This window comes from Ursus americanus, chromosome 5, assembly GCF_024610735.1.
Source record: "Ursus americanus isolate L20-20 chromosome 5, mUrsAme1.1.p, whole genome shotgun sequence".
In the NCBI taxonomy this organism is placed as follows: Eukaryota; Metazoa; Chordata; class Mammalia; order Carnivora; family Ursidae; genus Ursus; species Ursus americanus.
The window spans coordinates 74,826,856-74,844,080 of NC_142131.1; the positions used below are offsets into that span (position 1 = coordinate 74,826,856).

General features: G+C 43.8%; 1 protein-coding gene across 1 annotated transcript in view; it reads right to left on the bottom strand.

The window, feature by feature from the left end:
* Positions 1-4,093: 4,093 nt before the first annotated feature.
* KCNN2 (potassium calcium-activated channel subfamily N member 2) overlaps positions 4,094-17,225 on the bottom strand; it is a 142,909-nt gene continuing 129,777 nt past the window's right edge. The window contains exons 6-8 of the mRNA XM_045794907.2: positions 13,779-13,906; positions 7,514-7,583; positions 4,094-4,697 (exon numbers count right to left, since the gene is read on the bottom strand). Of these exons, the coding sequence (XP_045650863.2) occupies positions 4,410-4,697; positions 7,514-7,583; positions 13,779-13,906 (486 nt within the window). The 3' untranslated portion in view covers positions 4,094-4,409. The remainder of the gene's footprint in view (positions 4,698-7,513; positions 7,584-13,778; positions 13,907-17,225) is intronic.

Consider the following 17,225-nt stretch of genomic DNA (forward strand, 5'->3'; position numbering starts at 1 on the left):
GGAGTGTCGCGGCCACACGGAGTTTGTTCTGTCACCTGTTTGAGTCCCTTGTCACTCGTACCCACAAAATATTCCACAGGGCATGTGCATTTTTCCTTCAAGCTCAACTAATTTAACTTAAACGAATTTAAATATTTCCATTCTTTTTTTAAAGATTTTTTTTTTAACTGTTCTAGCATCTCTCCACCCACCATGGGGCTTGAACTCTCCAGATCAGGAGTCAAGTTATTAAAGTAGGAAGCCTGGAGAGACACAGGATCTGCCCGTCACAGTCTGCTGGCTACGGTCTTCCTCACACTCACAGCTGGACCTAGAGTTGAGCCAGCGCCAATCCAGAATGCCTACCACCACCAGGATTAAGCAGCCCCAGGAATTCCTAATTACTTTTGTAAACCCCACCCCAGCCCCGCCATGTGGGGACCAGGAACACTGGGGCAGAAGAAAAAGAAGAAAACCCGTAAGTAGAGAGAAGGCCATGTTGGGGGGCAGGGTGGAGAATTCAAATTATTTCTAAAAATTCGAAATGGGAAATATCTGCAAAGTTATAATCTATATTTTCTATTTCTGGGTTCACTGGCTTGAGACATATTTCATAGAAGTACTAGAAAGTGGCATCGATGGCCTTTTTTTTTTTTTTTCTTCCCTGACCTAAGAAATTGAAAAGGAGCATGGCCCTCAGGGGCTCTGGCCAAAGCGTCAATGAGATGGAGAAGTTGCTGGTATCCTATGCCTCGTTGCCCTGTCTCCCAGCCTCACAACATCTGCTAGGATTCATTTGTCAAACGGCCAGTGTGATAGTATTTTCTTAGCGGATTGGCTTGACAGTTCTGTTAGAACACACAAACTGTATCCGTGTGTGTTACGGAGGGAGACAAGTACGTGGAAGCTCACCAATGACAGACGTGGATTTGGAAAAGGAATTGAGCCCTTTGGTCCAGCTCTTGGGTCGCCATATTGGCTCAGCCCTAATCACGGATCCCAGGTTGTCAGCATGGGATGCAAGCACCCTCCACACTTCTGGATCAGTGTACCAACAGATTTTGTGGGATGGCAAGAGGAGGAAAGGGTAGGTCAGAATCACAAAGACAAAGCATACGTACCTTTTGACATTCTAGATCCCATTACACAAGAAAACAGTGATAGAATCACGAAATAAATCAACAAATGAGGAGTCTAGGAATTTCCTTTAAGAATTAATTACGTAAAGGGGAGAATTTATAAACTCTACTGCCAGGTGTTAGAAGTGGTAAGACGGGCAGATATTGGGGGGTTTGGCACCTGTCACCTTACACCGGAAATGGTAATAAAAAATGTCTACCATCATTTGGAAAAATAGATGCTAGGCTTCATGAAGGCCCTCTGCTATCTCCTTGGACACTCGTTTTGTGGCCGAGAAGAAAGAGGCTCCGTAGGATTAAGGCTGTTGAAGTGTGTAGAGCTACGAAGTGTCAGGACTCAGTTCTGAACCCCATTCTTTGAACCTCATGTTCTTTCCACTTCATTATTCCACCTCTCAAGACTGGGCCACGTTGCAGAAGAATAGGGCTGTGGAATTCTAATCCACCCTTTGAGATTTGTATGAAACCTAACCCACAGGTCCCCCGCTCCCAATTCCCATCCTCTCTTTTGGAACATAATACCCTCTTTTGGGATATCATTATTGGATTACTGAAGATGCTTTGGTGTGAAGAGTTTCTTGGAAAACATTTACCGAGGGAGGAGCAACTGGGGAGACAGCATATACAATTTCCTAGATCTATTACCTGTTAAACTTGGCTCATCCTCTTTTCTTGATGAGTATGGGATCCTCTTTGTTGTGACCAACTTGTGACGTTGTGTGTAAGTAGGAGAAGTGAAGAAAGTTATTGAGGAAGGAGGGGCTGTTGTAATTCAAAACGATTGTGGTAGCCCTATGTTCCCATCCTGGCTGCAGCGAAACAGGGAGGCCCAGGTGTGATAGGCTGACAGGTATAACAACACACCCAATTATCGTTAGCAATTTTGACAAAGCGCAAATTAGAGCAAGGCATAGATCCTCACAAAAAGGAGGATAAGAGTAGTCATCTAAGGGGTCCCCCAGGGGATTCTGCCTCCTGCTGAAAGGCTTGTGGGGAGACCACGGTCATGTTGTAGGAAGTAGGGTTCATTCAGAAACTCGTTGACCACAACGTCGACCCGATCGATGGGTCTTCTCTTCCTCTTTCAAGTTGTGGTTATTTGGTATTTTTTAAAATACAGAAACAAAGGCTCATACGCTTTTGTCCAATCATTACCCGTCTTCATCTACTTTGCATAAAGAAGCAGGAAAAGACCAATCAAATTTGGGGGACTGACAAATGCCAACCTACAGGAGCTGTACTGAATGAGGAAGAGGAGGATAAACATAAAGTAATGAAATCTAAAATCTAATTTCTCTTCTCTGTTCTTCAACTGTATATTATTCTTTCCCCAGTCTTGTAGTATTTTCCGGGATGGTGGTGCTAATTGACCTATACGATGACCACTAAACTTGATTATCAGCTATTCTGCTTAGTCACCACAGAGGTAGAATATATAAGAATTAACGGCATCAGTTGCCGGAACAAATCAGTCATCTTTTCAGAATTTCTCTCCTTCTTATGTCTAGTGTTTATACCAAATACCGGATCTCTTCTTGTATATAGCCCAGAATCCATAAAAGAAAATTTTAATTTCATCCATGGAATAGACATGCCCATGAAGGTATGATTTTGAAGTTCATTTAACTCAGCAATATGTTCCCGAAATGGTGCTCTTAAAGGTCTTCTTTTACTTGTTATTAAAAGACCTTCTAGGCCTCATCCTCATCCTACACAGACACATATAAGATGTGTGAATGGGTTTTCTTTTCAGCCACTTTGGACGGGTAATAAATCGTAAGCAATTCTCATGCAATCTAAAGAAATCATCCTTTTATGTCCTTGATCTTGAATGGACGTGTCTGATTTTTGCATCAGTTATGGAGAATAGTTACGAAAGTGATGTTATTCATTGAATTATGCAAAGTGATGAGATCAATCACTCTAGTTGTTGGAGGAGAAAATTACTTGGGAAGGTAGACACCAGAGGGTTTGGTGTAAAGGGGAAGAGGGAAAAATCAGATTTCTCTAAAAATGAAGGAGTAAATTTTAGGTTTCGGTCAATCCAAGCAGGTTGGTTGAAGAACTGTCCATATCGTACCTTACTTTTGTGATGTGTTATCCCCGCTGCTGCAGATCAGCTCTTCCTGTAGGCTCTGGAGACCATCAGGAGGTGAGGGAATTCCACACTGCTATCCCCTCTAAGACGGTTCTTCTAAACCCAGTCAATTCTTGGAGGAAATTTGGAAAGAGATGTTCCGGCCACATTCAACTACCCTGTTCCCTTTTACTGCAACTGACCTTACCGCCCATGAAACAAGTGTGATAGAACTCATGAAATTGACTAGGTATCATCTACTTCCTTGTACCAAATACATAAGTACAGACCAAGAGGGGACATTTTGCCAGGTGATGAGGGACATGATGAGTTAGGCTCATTTATGTCCGTTTTGCTGTTAGGGATGATGCAGACAGATGCATATGTGACTACGAATGGAATCCAAACTGAGCACATCATGGGCCTCCCATAATCAATGAATACAAGAGAAAAGACGAAATAACTAGTTTAGACCAAAAAAGTCTTCAATATCAGTTCACAGACAGTGGTGTCGCCTGATATTTTCTTTACATACATTTCCTGGTAAACTGGGAATGAAATAATTCTGGAAAGCATCTCTGCGCCCCTGGTCTACATGTATGCTTTGATGTAACAGCTCCACCTTCCACATAATTTGGAAACAAAGGCAATGAGAAACTAGGCACCGTAAACTCAAAAAGAAGAGTAAGCATTTGCATCAAAGGAATGTGACTGTAACATTTCATATTGGGGGAACATCTTAGTGAATGGAGTACAGAGTGATCGAAAGTCTTCTTCCAACCGGCCAGACTCGGGTGATGAAAGTCATCAACATGTATGACATGATAACCAGTCATCTTAGCTTGAAAACAATGTGAGAAGTGAACCTTTAGAAATGTCAAGTGACCAAACAAGTATGTGCAGAAATTAACTTTTTTTTATTATATATCATATAATGTAGTAGTAAAGTTTGTCTGAAGTGCATGAATAAAAAGTTAGTGAAATTACAGGAGGAACAATCTATATAGCAATAATAGGTGCATTCCTTGTGCATCTGAAAGGAAAAGAAAAAGAGTTTCCACTCATTTTGGCCTAAAACTTAGTGTCAGGTTCCCAGGATTCTGACATCAGAACCCGGATAACGCTGATTAGAACCATAGGGGCTTTACAATAAAAGCTAAAATATTGACCATATGATGGCAAAAAGTCTTAGTTTGTGGTTAACTGATTCTCTTCTAGCTACTCTCTGATGAAGTTGGTGGCGCTGTGGAGGAGGACCGCCGTCTCCTGGACGAGGACCGGGACCGCTCAGCGTTGTAGGTGACGTGCTTGTCGTAGTTCTCCATCTGAGCCTCAATGAAATCTCGCTGCTGTTGCCTGATGGTCTGGCTGATGAGCCCAGGGAGGGCGTGGATGCTGCCAATCAGAGTCTCTAGTTTTGTCTCCACGGTAACGATCCTCTTCTCAAAGTCTTCGCTCCGCTCGTTTAGGTCGGAAATCATGTCATACATGATGTTCTGGGTCTGCAAAACAGGACAGGAGACAGATAGAGAAACCACGAACTCAGGTTTCAGGACACTTGCCCGGGAAGCAAACTGTCAACTTTCCGAGTCTGAGGGCTGCATTCCTTTTGGCGGCATACAAAGAAATAGGGGCGTCAGGTAATGGAACACTTGACTTTGCAGAGCAGAGTTGGTATGTCTGTTCAATGCCAGGATTAAGGTATTTGGGGCCCCTGGGTGGCTCAGTCGGTTGAGCCTCCGACTCTTGATTTTGGCTCAGTTTGTGATCTCAGGGTTGTGAGATCGAGCCCCGCCTCGGGCTCCGCACTGGATGTGGAGCCTGCTTAAGATTCTCTCTCTCCCCCCGCCCCTCCCACTCCTAAAAATATGTAAGATCTTGGGCCTTAATCTGATCTAGTTGCAGAAAATGTCATACAGGCCTGCTGGTGGTATGCCCCATGATTTTTGGTGGTGTAGGGACAAAGTTGTGATTTAATATTTATGTAGATCTCTTAATAGCAGTTACAAAAGTTAGCATAGCACATTTGTTGTGCAACATGTAATATTTATTAGGGTAAGGGCAATTTTTAAAATGAAGCTGATTTAAAGAATTCTACATAATAGTATACAGAGGGTACTGAGATGTAGCAAAAAATTTGAAGGTGGACCGTGAAGGGAGTTTAGGACAAACTAATTTGGTCAAGTTACTTAGTAACTTACTTAAAGCCAGAAAATATTCTGAAAGATATTTTGTAGTCCCAGGTTTCAAATTCCAGGCTCTCCACTGGGTCAAATAGCATGTTGATAGGTAAAAAATTGGGGGAGATTAAGTTACCAGTCTAGTCTACCCTTTTGGCTACAGGTTTATCAGAGCTGAGTGGTTTGAAAGAGGAAACTGTTTTTGGTGTCCAGCGAATCTTGAAATTGTCTTGACGAGAGGCTTTTCATAACTTGGGACTCCCAGTTACGTTTCTGGAGGGAACTGAGAGACCAGGAAGGAGGGGAGGACAGGCACGTGAATCTCCGTCCATTGCTGCTCAAGTTTCAAACCCTGTGTTGAAGCTGTCCATCCCGCCATCTCGTTTCCCTCTCAAAATGTGCTCTCACCTGCTTAATAAACTCGTAATGATAAATGAGGCGACTAAGAGAGTTGCTATTCAGGACACGGGCCCCTAGCTTGAGTTTGGTCACGGAGACAGAGTGCATTCCCTTTATTTTTTACTACGTAGTCTTGAGACTATGTGAGCGACATCCACTCACTCAGAACATCCTGAACCCTTAGGGCACGATAGCTGTGCAGCCATAATAATCACGGTACTCGAGAAATAATTTGAAAGAAATAGCATAGATCCATCTATGAGCGATTGCCTTATAGACTCCTGAAGTGACACGAAGTGACATTACTTAGTACAGATTTATAGTATTATATTGATATATAGCACAATGTTATATTATTTCCCAGTGGTCTGCTTTATTTACCCGATGTCTTTTATCATTTGGCCTTGGAGGGATGTAAGAGTCTGCTCCATCTCTGTTCCAGATGTGTCCACCTGAGAGCCATGTGTGCAAATGTTAATCAAGAACGCCTCTGCCCCTCAGGTGTGCTGCCCACCTTACCTGCATGGTACGTGCTCTCCCGGGGGTAAGTCATTGACTACTTCACTTATCTTCTATTTATAAGGCGTCAGATATTCAACTTTATATAGTATGTGTTACCAAGATACATTAACACAAATATAATTTAGTTGTTATTTCATGAGGCTGGGACACAGAGGTGTAATTTCCCTGGTGATACTGGAGGCTTTAGAACTCACAAACAACAGGACGTACAGGTCCAGCGGAGAGTTGTACTTTATTTTTTTTAATCTATTTTGAGAGCGAGCGAGCATGCGTGGGGAGAGGAAGAGGGAGAGAGAGAATCCCCAGCAGATGCCCTGCTGAGCGCAGAGTCCAATGCGGGTCTTGATCTCACGACCCTGAGATTATGACCTGAGCCCGAGTCAAGAGTCCCATGCTTAACTGACTGGGCCACCCAGGCGCCCCCTAGAAAGAGTTGCCCTCTCATGTTACAGGGTCGAGAACTTCCACATAATGCCTCCTCTGGGATTAGCTCAGGAAAATGGAAGGTTGTCATTGTTGGCAAGTATTCGTATTTTTAAAGTAGAGTTGACTTGAGAGGAACAACCAAAAATCAACCAGATTAATCCTGAGTGTGAAAGAAGAAACAAGGGACCATTAATGTCCTTTTTAAAAAGTACTATGATTTTTTAAATAATGAAAAAAAGAATCCTAAAAACTAGTTCCCCCCCTTTTTTTTGGAAAGATGATTTTCATGTTATGATGTAGTTTCTTGCATTTTTTTTTTTAAATTTAACATCACAGTCTTCTTAAAAGAAATGAAAAAAAAAATTTTATTGGCGAGTCCTATGTAGCCCTGAATGCCATGGTCAAACCCAGGACGTAGTTCTGCTCTCAAAGGGATGAGACCGAATGCCAAATATGAAACCCAACGGTATTGTCTCATATTCCACTTACATTTCTTACTGTATTTCCAAGTCCCTGTAAGTAGGAAGGCTTTTAGAAGGGGGGTTGAATAATTTACGTAGGGAAAGAGCACATGAAGGAGGAGTTTTAGGAAAATTCTGTTACGTTGGGTCATCAAGTTTAGTAGGGAAAGAGCACATGAAGGAGGAGTTTTAGGAAAATTCTGTTACGTTGGGTCATCAAGTTTAGGATGCGTTAAACACGTTTGGGGTGTCCTCCCAAAGCACAATCAGTTACTGTGTAGAGCTTCATTCCAACACACCTCACCACGAGGGCTGAGACCCCAAGCTTACCTTTGCCAGGTCCACCAAGGTATTGGCTTGGTCATTCAGTTTCCTCTGCTCCATCTTTACACTTCTTAATCTAAAAGACAGAATCTGCAGTCAGAAGGGCTCCTTCCTTCCTCCTGCTCTCATAGGCCTTCCAAAGAGCATGCATAAAATCAACAAGAGCAAAGAACTGCATGGATAATGCCTTGAATAGTTGGGGTCAAGTCCAAACTGGTTATGTATCTGGTACAATGAGAAGCATGCTTCCCCAACACCGCAAAAAAGAAAGAGAGAGAGAGAGAGATGAGGGTGTCCTTAGGACAGCTATTTACCAGGGAGTTAAAAGTTGAACGGAGAAAGGCTCATAAGGATTTAACCGTATGAGAAAAGCCAAAACATTCCTTAAAATCCCAGTATCGTTTCAAATAGACATAGGAAGAAATAGGCAAAGCGACGGAATTTCATCGATGTTGGAGCAGTGGGCACCTTCCTATGCCTACATGAGTGGATACGGGGCGTAGCCCTGTTCAGTTGGAGATGGATTGGGTTAGGTATTTGAACCTGATGAAACACAGTGATAAGTGAGATTCTTATTAGCAAAAACAAAGCTTTTATTCAACCAGCAGCAAGATAACGTATATCATATAATTCCCTTATTCTTCATTGTGTTTCGCTTGACTTTTATCTTCGCTGCCTTGAATTTGAAGGGAAGCCAGACCATTTCCTTGGGAGAATTTCCCTTAATTTTTTATTGTAGATAAAAGTCAGCGGACAATTAAAATGTCTGACAGATGGGACCGCTACTCGTAAAGTTACTTTTAGATACTTTGAAATATCATTGCGTATATCTGATTGACAGTCAAAAGACCAGTGGTTTTTTTTTTTTAAATCTTTCTGAATGACAACTCTTACTATTCCTTATTTACTATAATAGCTCAAAAAATATTCGTTGCTTACTCCATACCAAGAAATTAAGATTTTCCAACAAGAGAAAAGTGGTTTCTTGTTCTTTAAGCCAACGATTCAAAGCCATGCTCCAGGAGAGGAGCGAGTCTCTCTCAGTTACTTAGTTAAAAAAAAAAAAAAAAAAAGTCCATGCTAACCTTATTGCCTTGATGACATGTTGTTTGCAAAGTATAGTGTTGACGTTGGAGAGAGTCATTTTGCTAATTTCCCAATTTCAATGAAAGGTAATTACAAAAGAGGGATAAAAAATTCACAGGGCAAGATTTTACTGTCAGGGAGATTTTTGCACCAAATGTTCGTGATGCGCAGTGATTTTGTTTTGAAACTACGATATCCAATATGTCCCCAAATCTGCCTGACAGTCAAGATAGAGTTCCTTCTGCCAGTATGGGTTTAACTGACACCTGCCTATAACACGATATTTAACCATCTGAAACAGCTTAAGGTTGTAACTCGTCATCGCGAGACTGTGTTTCTCTATTGGAAGGCTTGGAGCTCAGTTAATTGGTCCTTTCTATGCTATTCTAGAGACGGAATATGTTTAAGTGTAAAAGAAATTTACAAATATGTATTTAAATCTAACACGTCTTTGAGCTAGGTTTCTCTAAGTAGTTACAAGGATTATAGCTCCTGATGTCTGCCTTTTAAAAACAAGTCCCGTCCCTCCCCTGCAAAAACAAACCCAAAACCCCAAAGAACAAAAAAACCAACCACCTTGAAACACGTGTGGGGTCATTCTACAGAAATGTACTAGAGAGAACAAAGGGGCCAGACATGGACTCCATTCTCCCTGGCCCTAATTTGACCTTCAGTTTCTTAATGGAGGAAACGAACTGGCTCAGGTTGGGACAGTGGCTCTGAGATGCTGGATTTATACCAGCAGAGGTATTCTAGGGGGCTAAGCGACACGCAACCCAGAAGACCTTAAATACCAAACCAGATGGAGAGACAGTTCTTCTCTTTAATTCTCTTCCAGTTCTTGATGATTACAGGAAAAATGTCTCAGGCTGGTCCTATCCTGTTTTTATCTCCCAACACCTGCTAGTCTCTCCTTTTTGAAGAAAGAGCAGGATTTCAGCTGAGAGCTTTGTGCAAGCAACAGTCCGTGGCTAGAATTCAACGCCACTGTTTCGATGGTCGGCTGATGCTGCTTTTACCTCTCTTTGCTGGGAATGGTTTTTTGGTTTTGTTTTTGTTTTTTGTCTGTTAGCCATTTTGTGATAGGGACTTACAGCAAGCTTTGTTTTCAGATTTAAGAAATAAGGAGAGCCGGCACGTGCATGAGCCGAGTTTGGGGAACCAGCTCAGAAGCCCTCCAGCAACTGGTGCGTCCGGGCAGAGTCCTGAGCTTGGCCGGTCCACGGAAGGGCCGGAGTGCTGGTCCCTTCGCTGAGGTGGGTACTCTGTCTTCCAAACAGTGAAGCCTACTTTGCTTCTCTGGAATTCCTATAGTATGTTTCTGACAGTAGAATTTTGCCCATTTTCTTTTCCACGAATCCGGAAAGCTGCCATAGAGCAGCCCCATTCGACTGGACTCCCCTAAGCTCCTCGAACTTCAATCATCTTGCCTTGCTGCTCCTGAGACTGCCTGAACCATAGAACCGGCAGGAAAAAAGCCTACTTAAAGCTGCAGCTACCAGAATAAAAGGTAACATGCAGGTGTGTGTTTTACTTCACCCCCCCCACCCCTGAAAAGAAGAATAAGGAACATATGTTGACTTCTTCCTTGTGAACTTCACTTATCACAGGAAAAGATCATGATTTTGGATCACATTTCCATAGCAGCAATCAGACTACTGAAATTCACAAATAAAGGATCCGCTTGGGTGCATGCAGCCGGTAGAAAATTCTGCAAATGTTGAGGGGAGCGGCTCACACAACTTACTTCCGAGCTCTATTTTCATTTTGTTGAAATAAAAAGACAAAACAAAAGAAAAGAAACTGTAAAATATTCTGGAACAAAACAATAACACAGCGTGGTGTTCAGTTGTGCACAGGGGGCTCGATTCATTGGCGGGAAGATCCTGGTACGGTTCTGCAGGATTTGGGCACAGTGATCACAGAACAACACTGTGCAATTATATTAGCACCCTTTCCTGCTGAGAGACTGCCCCACCTGAAACACAGCGCTTTCCCCAGAACGAAGGTTCCGAAGAAAGAACCTCTACCAGGTCATTGTGGCCTCTTTCTTTGATACACGATGTCCAAGTGAACTACAAGACCCCTTTTGGCCTCGTAGGAGTGTCATAGGGACAAGCGTCTCAACAACGGGCTTGTAATGTTGCTGGTGTTTTTTGGAGGGGGCACATCTCTTCCGAGTTGGGGCTGTGCAGAAGCCTAAAAGGTGGGTAGCCCAAAAACTCAGTGTCAGAGAAATTCTGTGTACTGAATTTCTCGGCTCCGAGACAAGTTCATGTTGATTGCCGGGTCTGTAGTTGAGATAGATAGAAGAATGATACACTTTAAAAGAGTTAATGCTGATACCAGAAAAAGTGCTCAAAGGTCTACAGGAACAGAGTGCTTCCTGGCACTAAGTGATGATCCCAAAAGACAGATCTGTTACTGAAAAGAGGACGGAGCCTGGAGAAGCAGGCATCTACCGGAGACTAGGGAGGCCATGTGTCAGGGAGAGACGCTGGGAAGAGGGGAGTCCAGATCAAGCTCCGGAAAAGCTCTCAGGACAAATCAGAGGATGGGAGAGGCCAGCAGAGCTCTAGCCAATGAATTTGTAAATCTGTTGTCTGGATAGCGGGCAATGGGAGCCTTGCCCTGAAGAATCGAGCCCTGTGTGCTTTCCTGCATGACTTCACTCACTCACTTAAAATGAGAGATTAGGCACCATTAGAATAATCTAGCCAAAACCCAGCCCATTTAAATGCTCAGTTGTACTTTTTTTTTTTTTTACATAGTATAAACACCCTCCCACCTCAAAGGAAATCGAATAACCCCAAGACTAAATTATAAAACAATTCAGAACATTCCCGTCGCTCAAAGCTTATCTATGTTAGAAGTACATGGCTGCTACTCGAGAAACAGAATGAGAAATGTCTGTCTGCAAGAAGCAGAAGAATCATGAATGGCTTCCTCTCTTACTCTATCCCAGAGCAGGATTCTGGAAGACCCATGTGAAACCCTCAGGAACAATCTAGCACCTTCTAGCAATCTAACCATTGCTTGGGGACAGTTTTTCAACCTCGCTTCCCCCAATATTTTTTTCTGACGTACTATAAAAATTTTCAAATGTGCCGAAGAGTTGAAAAAATTTACAGTGAACACCCCTAAGCTGCCCCCCTCCCCACAACTGGAGCATGAGTGCATTTTGGGACAAGGCAGATAAAAATATAAATACCCACCATTCACACGTGGCTACAAAATTGTTACAGAAACTATCAAAGCAGTGTTTGCAATAGTTTTGTTGTATAAAAACATCAATGGCACCCAAGGGCAATCACATTTCCTTTTCTATTTAATAGGTACATCACACAGAAAGGGTTATAAATATGGTCCTGGAGGAAATGGCATGTGTGGTTGCTGGACCCGTAGACTGACCACACCCGCCCACACCCACAAAGGTAAGTTTTCTTTTTAATATACTTGCACAACGTAGGTTCGTGCTGAAACATTAAAAGAACAAAGAATGATTTCTCCACAGTATAGGGTGTGTACCTCTTGGATGGACATTGTGGTACACCTGTGGGGGTGTAGGGATGCCCACTCTACCAGGAGAGGGGTGCCCGGGGACCCTTGAGGAGGTGGCCTTTTCCTCAGAGGTGAGGGCTCAGCGTCTCTCAGGGGACTTGCTCTCTTAGATCTAAACTTGAAGGACACAAGATGTGGAGGCTCCCAGGGGTGGGATTTGGTTGTAGAGGCAGCTGTGATCTCCAGCAGGCAGTTTCCGCTTGGGAGCCAGATCTGATCCGGTGTCCCTCTGTGTTTCCCTCTGACGATTTCCCAGACTTGGACAGAGTAATATCTTAACGTTCTAGCCGTTCCTTACAACGGGATGAAAAGCATAGTTGGGGGCACAGAGCGACGTCCCCGAGATAAAGGGGAGACGATGTCACTTTGGTGCTGGTGGCAGCAAGAACGTGACTAAAGCGCTCTGAGTAGCCACAGGGGCCAGCTACTGTACTGTACGTGCAGAGGCTCCCTCTAGTTTACGTCTTGGGGTGCCTGGACTTTATTCTCATTAAGGTAGCAATTTCTACACCTTGTCCACGTTTTCAGCGATAGCTAGTTGGAGGGAGAGGTGAAAGGGTAGCGCTTGAATGCTGAGTGATGTCCCAGAGACTCTCAGTGTAATCGATTACCTAGGTACTTCCTGAGGACGTACCATAGAAACTCCAGCTTCAGAGCTTTCTGGTCTACCACGCTAGGCAGCGCCGAGAACGACACCTCTTGCCGTCTCATCAGGATACCTAGTGTGTCGACCCACCTTTCCATGACTCCCCCCGGTAGGCTGCGTGAGGAAAGCTACTTTTCTGACCCACCCAGGTGACGGATCTGCTCTTCCCCACACAGAAATGGCCTGGGCTCAAGAGCAAGGCTACACAGCCTCGAGATGGACGCCCACGAGAATGTACTTACGGTAAGGATGTTGCCAGCCTGGGGGAGAAAGAACTGGTGCTTTCAAGTCATTATTGAAACTCACTACAGAGGCATTTGTCCTTTAAAAGTCTATGATGGTTATATATAGCGTTACGACGAAATGGCGTGAAGAACTTGCACAAAGTGAATAAAGACGGTCTGGATAAAGTCAGAATAATGGTGGGAGAGTATACGGTCTATAGGCACTATAAAACCTATAATGACCACGTAGCATATAGAAAATCCCGAGTCCTGAATAAAGACTAATTTAAAAATGCAAGTATTAAATCAAGCGTCTAGACTACTGTCATAGAAACATGTTGGCAGTGTGGTAAAAAAAAAAAAAAAATCCATATAGGTTATAAAATAGTAAATGTCAAGATTTTGCAGTAGATACAAACTAAACGTCCTAGAGCAAACTAGATGAATAATTAAGCTATACGAAGAAATACAACTGCCACTGAAAATATTGTTTCTAAAGACAGAACCCGAGAAGACATTTACATTAATACAGTAAATGACGATTCTCCCCATAAGGAATGATTTTTTTTAGTCCTAAAAAGAACTGACAGTCTTCTCAGGATCTCATTTGTGGAATTACTAAAATGCCAAATAACGTCTTCCGGGCGCGGACATGACAGCGTTTTTTTTCTGTTTTGTTTTTTTCCCTTGAGTGTGAGCATTGGGACCCAGAGCTACCCAAGCAGGAAGGCAGTGAATGAGAAATGGTACTTACTGGTGAATAGCTTGCAAGAATTTTCGTTGATGTTTTCTTACTTTTGCATGATCTATCTTTTTTACTAGCTTTGTATTTTTGTAAATTAGCCATGTTTCCCTGAGTACATTGGCAGCTGCGTTTTTCACCTGTTAAGAAAACAAACGAACACAACGGTTGATAAATTCCAGAGCAGAATCCTTTGCAATGTGGCTGGGGGGGGGGTCACATTCATCAACTGAATGATCACGGTAAGTTCTAGCTCTGTTGAGTAACTGTTTCTCAAGAAGAAAAAAATAATATTTTCTGTTTCTGTCTGGGAACCACATTTAAAATGGAATATTAGGGAGGTACTCAACTCTTTCTGGGCTAACCTCTACTCCCCCAGGAACCTTTTCACTCAAGCAGTTTAAGAAATCAAGAGGTGCTTGTGACTTGTCTAGTAACACTAGGGGGAAAGAAAAAAAAGAAAAGGTGCTGCTTCCCCCACCCACTGTGTTGCCATTGCTTTCCCCATGTTCTGCGTTTCCCTGCAGGAAGGCAAAATGCCAGAAGGCCAAGGTGAGTCTTGTCTCTTGCAAGCTTGTTTGGCATTTTTGGCTGCAAAACGACAGGAAGGGCAGGTATCCACTGCTGAATGTCCAAGCAGCCCTGTTCTTCTGCCCGCCCAGGGTGACCTAGCAAACTGTATGCGTGTTAGCACGCTTTCACGAACCGACAGTCTGGGTTGTCGTGATCTCGTTGGTTAAAGACGCTGCATTTCAAATGGATGAGACAAACCTAAAGGATTTAAGTGTTTCAGTAGCACTGCCAAGACCTCGTGTAGCTGATGGAAGGTGCGAGTACCTCCTCGTAACATTCAAGCACTTGCCTCCGTGATCAGCATCTTCGGCAATGCCTGGAACCCGATAGAGGCCCAGGCAAAGCCAAGGTGAGCCTCTTCCTTGCTCACAGTGCAGGGTCTGATGACCCAGAGGTTTCACTTAGGCTTATGATTAATGACGTACTCGAAGAAGTTGATCCATGAGGCAAAGCAGGAGAGACCCTTAGCTCTAGGAAACAAACTGAGGGTTGCCGGAGGGGAGGGGGCTGGGGGGCTGGGGTAACTGGCTGATGGGCACTAAGGAGGGCTCTTGATGTGAGGAGCACTGGGTGTTGTATGCAACTGACCAATCACTAAATTCTAGCTCTGAAACTAATTAAAAAAGACGTTGATCCATTGAATTCTTCTGAGTGATGGATAAAGGAGGTTTCTGGCGGAGCTGGGTAGGGGAAGATGAGTTTGTAAGAAAGGCGAAGTGGTGGGGAAAACAGAGCAGTGAACCGGACTTGAGGAATGGTTCTGAGTTCTTGACTTTGGACGAGCTAAGTCAGGTCAAGGAGACTCGTTAAACCTCACAGGACTTGAGTTTTCTCTTCCCTACATGAGAAAAGTAGAATTATTACCCAAGTCTTTTCGGGCCCTAGTTTTCCACTAGGAAGAGTCTTAGCGTTACCGTGCAGCTCTGATCGCGGGGATGTACGTGTATTTTTTCACTTCCAGCCCAGACAGCCTCAGGTGTGGTAGCTGACGGAGACTCCCGTGCATGCTGCTGTAAAGGTGTCTTCCCGAGTGAAACTGTATGCCTAGAACCCACGTGAAGAAAATGACTCGCTTCTTGGAGCTGCTTTTAGCAGCGACTTTGGTTTATGAGGCATTTCCTCCGGATAGTCCTCGGACTCCGTACGGAGAGCATTCATTCCAAAAGTAGTGGAAACAGGATTGAAATAGGAGGTGTTGAGCACCCGCAGTGGGTCCAAGACACAACACTGGTGTCCACAGTGAAGCTGAAAGGGGTTCCGGTTAAGTTCTTGGCTCTTCCTTCTTACAGAAACAGAGTTCTCTTCTCTACAGGGGTGCGAGTCGCCTTTGGGAAGGCTTTTCCTCCATCGGATCCTTACATCTGTTGCAGAGGTAAGGATGCTGCGTAAGTGGCCAAGGGTTGAGGACCTTGCTTTTAAGGGGAAAGGGGTAGGAAGTTACCGGCCAGCGCCGACTGGGGTTGGCGTAGGCCCTTCCCCACCAGGGAACAGAAGGGCCAGGCAAGGGAGGTCTCAGCTGTCTGAACGGCTTTAGCTGCCTCGAAGTTGGAAAGGGAACCTGATGGATGCCCCCTCCTTGATTTGATCAGCTCAAGACAGGAGAAAGGTAGAAAACTTGGTGAAAACAGGTGGGACGGTAACACAGCAGTTGAACATAGGAATGTTTGCAAGAGAACGTAACAGCTGATTTTGCTTTGGATTCCCACCCATAAACAGCAAATGCCAAATCCCTCCAGCTCTTAAATCTTTAAAAAGGTGAATTGCTGCTTGCCCTCGATGTATTTTAAATGATTTTCTGTTCTCCTTGGGATGGTGGGGGAATGGCTGGAGGGGAGCAGGGAACCTGAATTTCTGAGATTACTGGGGTAGGTTGACACCCCCAAGGTCTTTGTGGCAGGATTTGTATGCACAAAACGCTCATCGTAGTTGACAGGCTAAAAACGAAAATGATTCCTCATCTGACAATGAAATCCCTACGGCTGCTTTGGATAAAGCTGTGAGATAGACACATTGGTGTTGAAACGTCCCCCTTTCTAACTCCCTGATAGGTTTTGAAACACAAGAATTAAACTCTGAAGGCATCCCATTTAAGTGGTATTTTTCAAGATGGCGGCCACAAGACAACATCCTCCCCCTAGTGATCACATGTGCCTGGGATAAGTGGGTTTTTCCAGTCCCTCTCAGGGCTGAAAGGGACGGAGGACAGTGAGAAAACAGGGTACAAAGTACCTCAGTGTTCCACAGGTTTGAACAAAGGGAATTGTTACAGGGCGGTGATAGCCAACTGGAGAAGGGAAGTAGGTCTGTGCATTAGTGATGGTTTAGGTGAAAGGGAAGTTGACTTAGAGGGCAAGTTTCTTTTGTTAACGAAGAACCCTGCCATACGGTCATCTCGCAATGTAACCCTGGAGCTCCCTCTGGCCCTTTGGGGGCATTTACAGACTCTCAGCAGGCAGGGGTCTTGGCACTAATCTTTGTGTCTCCCTAGTGCAAATATTTGATACCATAGTGTATACTTTGCATCATAAAAACTTCTAATCATGAACCACAGAGACATACTTATCAACCAAGGGACCCTTTGGATAAGAAGGGTGTACAGGTTACAGAAGAGACCTAACCAGGTCTTCCCTAATGTCCACTTCCTAATTCAACAGACTTATTAAGTGTCTATCGCATGTTAAAAACCATGATAGTTGTGATGGGGAGATCACAGACACGGCCCCCCGAAATCAGTAGCTGTAATAATTCTAGTGCCAATTTATGGGCCAAGGCCACGGTGAAATAGAACTTCTTTCCTGTACATCAAAAAATAAGGAGAGAAAAAAGGAAAACATGAACATCTGCTCGGCCTGACTCATGCTCAACTCCGATTAAAATCTTTTATCA